Source organism: Equus quagga, chromosome 10 (genome assembly GCF_021613505.1).
Source record: "Equus quagga isolate Etosha38 chromosome 10, UCLA_HA_Equagga_1.0, whole genome shotgun sequence".
NCBI classification, from domain to species: Eukaryota; Metazoa; Chordata; class Mammalia; order Perissodactyla; family Equidae; genus Equus; species Equus quagga.
Genome location: NC_060276.1, coordinates 64,152,214 through 64,159,105, shown reverse-complemented (window position 1 = coordinate 64,159,105; position 6,892 = coordinate 64,152,214). Strand labels below are relative to the sequence as shown.

General features: G+C 37.0%; 1 protein-coding gene across 1 annotated transcript in view; it reads left to right on the top strand.

Annotated features, from left to right (window-relative positions):
* The window catches only part of ATP7A (ATPase copper transporting alpha), a 132,073-nt gene that overhangs the window by 77,733 nt on the left and 47,448 nt on the right, over positions 1–6,892 (top strand). Inside the window, exons 3-4 of the mRNA XM_046673056.1 lie at positions 3,301–3,790; positions 4,318–5,043. Of these exons, the coding sequence (XP_046529012.1) occupies positions 3,301–3,790; positions 4,318–5,043 (1,216 nt within the window). The remainder of the gene's footprint in view (positions 1–3,300; positions 3,791–4,317; positions 5,044–6,892) is intronic.

The following is a 6,892-nucleotide window of genomic DNA, read 5'->3' as shown; positions in this document are numbered from 1 at the left end:
CTTCTTCTCCCCAAAGCCCCCTAGTACATAGTTGTACATTCTAGTTGCAGGTCCTTCTAGTTGTGGCATGTGGGATGCTGCCTGAACATGGCTTGATGAGCAGTACCAGGTCCGCGCCCAGGATCCGAACCAGGGAAGCCCTGGACTGCCAAAGTGGAGTGTGCAAACTTAACCACTTGGCCACAGAGCCTGCCCCATTTTTTTGTTTAAAAAAAATATCATACAGTAAAATTGACTTCTTTTTGGCCTACAGTTCTATGAATTCTTTTTTTTTTTTAGTTCGGTGAATTTTAACACACATATGGATTTGTTTAACCACCACCACAACCAGGACAGCACAGTTTCGTCACCCCCAAATCTCCCTTGTGCTGCCCTTTTATAGTCACTCCTACCCCACCCCTCATCTGTTCTCCATCTTCCCTTTAGTTTGAATGGTTAAATTTTTTAAAGTAATTTTCTTAATTAGAAAATAATTGACCTCAGGGGACTGAGATTAGAGTTTAAAAGAGAATCTCTCCAAAGATACAAAGACACAAAAGCCTTCCTTTTGTGGTGGCTATATTTATGTTACATCTCTTTCAAAAGTATATGTTTGAACTATATGACTGTTCTGTGGCTTCTTCGTGGAAAATGTTGTACAGTGTATTCCAAAACAAAATATAAATTATTTTCCCACGTCTTCTGTTTTGGATCATTTATGCTAGTGATCTCTTCCATAACTAAGAACAAGTTCACCAACTAGAATTAGCAGAGTCTTAGAAACTTTCCATGCCATGGGCACATTTCAAGATTTCACCAAATACGTAGCCACTGATTACCAAGCTAAAAGAAGAAATAAAAATACTAAGTTCATTGAAATAAGTGAAAGATTTAACTATATATCTATTGTAGACAATTTAAAGTGAGATTTCCTACTCTGAATTACTTTTAATTATGTTTTGGAGTTGTTTTTAATTTATGGAACAAAGCTTTTTACCAGTAATCTATAATCGTCATCATCATCATCATCATCCCCATATTTTAACTGCTGTTAGAACATTAATATCCTACTGCCTCTCAGAATCAACAGGTCTAAAATGAAATATATCATCTTTCTTTACCCACTCCAACCTCTTAACTTCCTCCAATTTTCCTCTTCTGTCTCTGGTATCAGTTAATGGCACCATCTATCCACTGGCCCAAGTTAGAAACCCGTAAGTCATCCTAGTCATCTCCTTTATCCTCTAAAATCACCTTATGAGGTCTTGCCCTCCTAAATGTATCTTGGAACTCCCTCTTTTCTCTTTACCCCCAGTGTTCATGCCTTAATTTAGAGCTTTTCTTTTTTTTTTTTTTTTAAGATTTTATTATTTCCTTTTTCTCCCCAAAGCTCCCCGGTACATAGTTGTATATTCTTCGTTGTGGGTTCTTCTAGTTGTGGCATGTGGGACGCTGCCTCAGCGTGGTTTGATGAGCGGTGTCATGTCCGCGCCCAGGATTCGAACTGATGAAACACTGGGCCGCCTGCAGCGGAGCGCGCGAACTTAACCACTCGGCCACGGGGCCAGCCCCCTAGAGCTTTTCTTATACTACTATTGGGATTGCAATAGCCCCCTAGCTGATCTCCTGTCCTCCTGTGCCACTCCATTTCGCCCTGACATCATCTACTACAGTGCCTCCAAAATAAATCCTCTCAAAAATGCAAATATAATCGTCATTCTCCTGCTTAACTTTTCCATGGCTCTCTATTACCTATAAGATAGATTACAAACCATTATTGGCATACAAGAGGCCCCATAATAAAGCAGTTGCCTAATTCTTCAGCCTGTCATCTTTCTCTACTTTTTGTGCTTCCATTTGTCTGGAATTCGCTGCCTCATGTAGCCTTGTAGATTTCTGTTTGTCCTTTAACATTCAGGTATTATCTCCCCTAAGAAGCCTTTTCTGACCCATATTCCCAGAGATGAATGGGTGTCCGTTTTCTGTATTCTCTGTTCTAGTGTTGCTGCCTGTGACTATGTCATGCTCAGCTTTGGATCCAGAGAATTCCTGTTCCAGGCAATATAATAACTGCTCAAAAAATATCAATTATTCAGGGGCCGTCCCTGAATAAAAAATAAAATCCTAAAAAAAATGAATTATTCAGTGCTTATTTTTATATAACTCGCTGCTGCAAAGAGCTACTTTCCTATCTATTTACTCATATGATCCTTATAACAACCCTGGAAGATAATAGGGCATATTTCCCCATTTTTCAGTTGGTAGAAGTAATGAGTGGCTGGCTAATAAGTGGAGAATTGACGCTGGAACTTAAATCTTCTGACTCCCAACCCAGTGTGTGTGTGTATGTGTGTGTGTGACTACATCATAAATCTTTGTAAGATGTCATCCAAAGAGATGCATGCAGTCATGGTAGTTAAATTATGTACAGTAGATGAATTTTAAGAATACAATCATTGTTTTTATAATCAAATCAGGCAAAATGATAAAGACGTTCTTATTTGAACAAAAGTGATACTAGGCTGTAGTGACTTAGAAGGATATAGGAGTAATATGCTACAAAACCCTATCAATATTGCCTTCATTCATACACTAGCATGTTTATATCTTTTGTTGCCAACAAAGTTACCTTAATTGAACATTTTAAAAGTTTAAACTTCGTATCACCTTTGTTTTCTATAGCTGATCTTGTTTCCTATATTACCTTTTGAATGAATAGAGTGTGAATTATTGGAGTAATTTGTGAAAGGGGATGGTAGGAAAGAGTAGTTTGTACTGTGTTGTGAAATTCTCAGGTGTATTTGTCCAAGCGCACGTTTCAGATGCCCGATCAGTACCTGAGTCACGTACGCCTACATACAGCTTTACCATTCCTGTAGGTACACAAGATGTTTTGTGTTTCTTTCCAAAGAGAATAGTACAGATGAGAACTGGGGCCCGGCCCCATGGTGTAGTGGTTAAGTCCAGCATGCTCCACTTTGGTGGCCTGCGTTTGTGGGTTCAGATCCCAGGCGCAGACCTACACTCATCAAGCCATGCTGTGCTGGCAACCCACATACAAAATAGAGGAAGATTGGGACAGATGTTGGCTCAGGGCTGATCTTCCTCAAGCAAAATAAAAAAAAAAAGAGGAAGATTGGTAAGAGGTTAGCTCAAAGCAAATCTTCCTCACCAAAAAGAAAAAAAAAGATGAGAACTAATAGAGAAACTCCATTAGATTGAATTGTTTCATTCTTTTAAAATGTAGTGCCATGATTGCTATTTTTAAGTTCTATGTCATGGAATTTAATTAAACTGACTTCTGAAATTTCCTTCCCAAAGGTTTCACTGGAAGAAAAATGTGCAACTATTATTTATGACCCTAAACTACAGACTCCAAAGACCCTACAGGAAGCTATTGATGATATGGGCTTTGATGCCATTCTCAACCATCCTAACCCTCTGCCTGTTTTAACTGACACCGTGTTTCTCACTGTTACTGCTTCACTGTCTCCACCATGGGCCCATATCCAAAGTACATTGCTCAAGACCAAGGGTGTGACAGACATTAAAATTTCCCCTCAGCAAAGAACTGCAGTGGTGACAATAATCCCTTCTGTAGTGACTGCCAATCAGATAATAGAGCTGGTTCCAGATCTCAGTTTAGATATTGGAACTCTGGAGAAAAAGTCAGGAACTTGTGAAGATTACAGTATGGCTCAAGCAGGTGAAGTCATGGTGAAGATGAAAGTGGAAGGGATGACCTGCCATTCCTGCACTAGCACGATTGAAGGAAAAATTGGGAAACTGCAAGGTGTTCAGCGAATTAAAGGTAATGTATCTGGTGTTATTTCTTTGATTGTTTTGTAAGGCTTAGTTTTCTGTTTTGGCCTTTTAACTTTTTGCTTGCTTTATAAGCCTGGGCTTTGAATCCATGGGACTAGAATACTCACTGCTTCATTGAAATCTGAAGTACAGCATATTACCAGGATTAATGTCAGTAAAGGTAATGATTATACTTAAAACTTACATGAGTCTTGAACTAGCAGCATAGCTGGGGTGGCGGTTCATGGAATTCATAGTTCTTAACACAACATGCCTGGGGTCCTCTTTACCTGTAATATATATTTATTCAGGCATGCAGAAAGTTGGAGACTATAGATCTAGTGGCCATATCTTTTACTTTTTTCCAGTCTATATCAATAACATTTTTGGAAAAGAACAGAATTATTTTAAGAAAGGATAATGACGACAATGAGAGAAAAACAATCATGTGTGGTATTGACTTGGTCTACAGAATGTTTTCTGAAGTGGCCCAGGAGTAACTGAATTTCAGTAATTTTTCTTTTTATTAACTAGTCTCCCTGGACAACCAAGAAGCTACTATTGTTTATCAACCTCATCGTATCACAGTCGAGGAAATCAAAAAGCAGATCGAAGCTGCGGGCTTTCCAGCATTCATCAAAAAACAGCCCAAGTTCCTCAAATTGGGAGCTATTGATATAGAACGTCTCAAGAACACACCAGTCAAATCCTCAGAAAGACCACAGCAAAGGAGTCCATCATGTACCAATGATTCAGCAGTCACTTTCATCGTAGATGGCATGCATTGTAAATCATGTGTGTCAAATATTGAAAGTGCTTTATCTACACTCCAATATGTAAGCAGCGTAGTAGTTTCTTTAGAGAATAGGTCTGCCATAGTAAAGTACAATGCAAGCTTAGTCACTCCAGAAACCCTGAGAAAAGCAATAGAGGCTATATCACCGGGGCAATATAGAGTCAGCTTTCCAAGTGAAGTTGAGAGTACCTCAAACTCTCCCTCCGGCTCCTCTCTTCACAAGATTCCTTTGAACATAGTTAGCCAGCCTCTCACTCAAGAAACCGTGATAAACATTGATGGCATGACTTGTAATTCTTGTGTGCAGTCTATTGAGGGTGTCATATCAAAAAAGGCAGGTGTGAAATCCATACGAGTATCCCTTGCAAATGGCAATGGGACTGTTGAATATGATCCTCTACTAACCTCTCCAGAAACTTTGAGAAAAGCAATAGAAGACATGGGATTTGATGCTACTTTGTCAGGTAATGATTACTTTTTCCTTTCATTCCCCTAATGTTCTTTTGTCTCCATTTTGCTTTTATCAATGAGAAATGAATAATAGGCACTGCAATTGCACTTTTTGGAAATAAGTCTTGTGGAAGTAGCCAGCGATATATACAAAGATGCGTAAGGATGTTTGCGTAATTACTTATAATATTTAAAAACTAGAAGCATTAAATTGTGAAATATCCATATGATGAAATTCTATGAAGCCATAAAAAATCATGGTATTAAAATACTTAATGCAACAGGAAAGTGTCTGAGATACTTCGTTAAATGAAAAAAAAAATAAGCTTAAAACCTGTATGAATATGATCAAAATTTTATAAACACATGTAAAAGGATTTATACCATGTATATGTTACTTGTGTATATAAATGAATAAAATTCCTGGTAGGATATGAACTAAAATTTTAACAGTGGTTATTTCTGAGTGGTAAGATAAAGGTGAAAGTTTTTCCATTGTGCTTTCTTAAGTATTTTAAGTATTTTTGTGACAAGGATGTATGTATGTATATATTTATGCATATGTAATGGGAGAAGCTAATGTTATTTTAAAAAGAAAAAGGGCATGAATGAATAATAGAATTTTAACCATGGTTTTAAATTTAGGCATTCAAATTAAACTAACTCTAGAACTAGCCTAAAGTCTTCCTGTTTCCTGACAGCTCTTACCTTGAACTGAAACCAAAAATATATCCAATGGAATTTCCCTATGTGAACTTGTTGTTTTGAACTAGAATTGAACCTAGGCTTAAATTAAACTGGAAGTGCCCTAATGAAATTTCTTGCTGTAAAGAACAATGCAAAAGTTGTCTAATTTCCAGACAATGTTATTAACCTTTGCCGTTCTTATCAGAATGAAGGATATCAAATAGCAGTATTTTCTTTCGAAGCTCACTAAAACTGAGAAGCATAAAAAATTATATTAAACACATGCTCAAATTATTATGGTAGGTAAGTGTCATTGGAAGAAGACCCAGAGACATTCCAAACATTCTGAATTTTCGTATTCATGACAAATAGTAGAAATTATAGAATTCTCACTTTTTAAAGATATAGTTCACATACCATAAAATTCTCTCTTTTAAAGTACACAGTCCAGTGGTGATTAGTGTATTCACAGTTTTATGGCCATTACCACTATCTAATTTTAGAACATTTTCATCACCTCCATAACCATTAGTAGTCACTCCCATTTCCTCTTCCCCTCCCCCAGCCCGTTATCTACTGTTCTATTTTCTGTCTTTATGAATTTGACAACTCTAGGTACATATAAGTGGAGTCATAGAATATTTGTCGTTTCGTGTCTAACTTCTTACACTTAGCATAATGTTTTCAAGGTACACAAATGTTCAACCATGTTTGTAACATGTACCAGCACTTCATTCCTTTTTGTTACTGACTAGTATTTCATTGTATGTATATGCCTCATTTTGTTTCTCTGTTCACCAGTTGATGGAAATTTGGGTTGTTTCCACTCTTTGGGCTATTAGGAATGATGCTGCTGTGAACATTTGTTTAAGGTTTTTACATGAATATGTGTTTTTATTTCTCCTGTGTATATACCTAGGAGTGGAATTTCTGGGTCATATGATGAATATGCTTAACTTTTTCAGGAACTGCTAAGCTCTTTTCTAAAGTGGCTGCACCATTTTACATTCCCACCTAGAATTCTCAGTTTAATAAAGAAAATCTCAAAAGACCAAGATTCTTGTCCTCTAAAAAACATACATAATTCCCTATTAGAAAATTCATAGAGAATACTAAACTGTTAAAGAGCTTCCAGTATAAAAGTCTGAACAAAGTATAGGAAATCCATAATTGAAA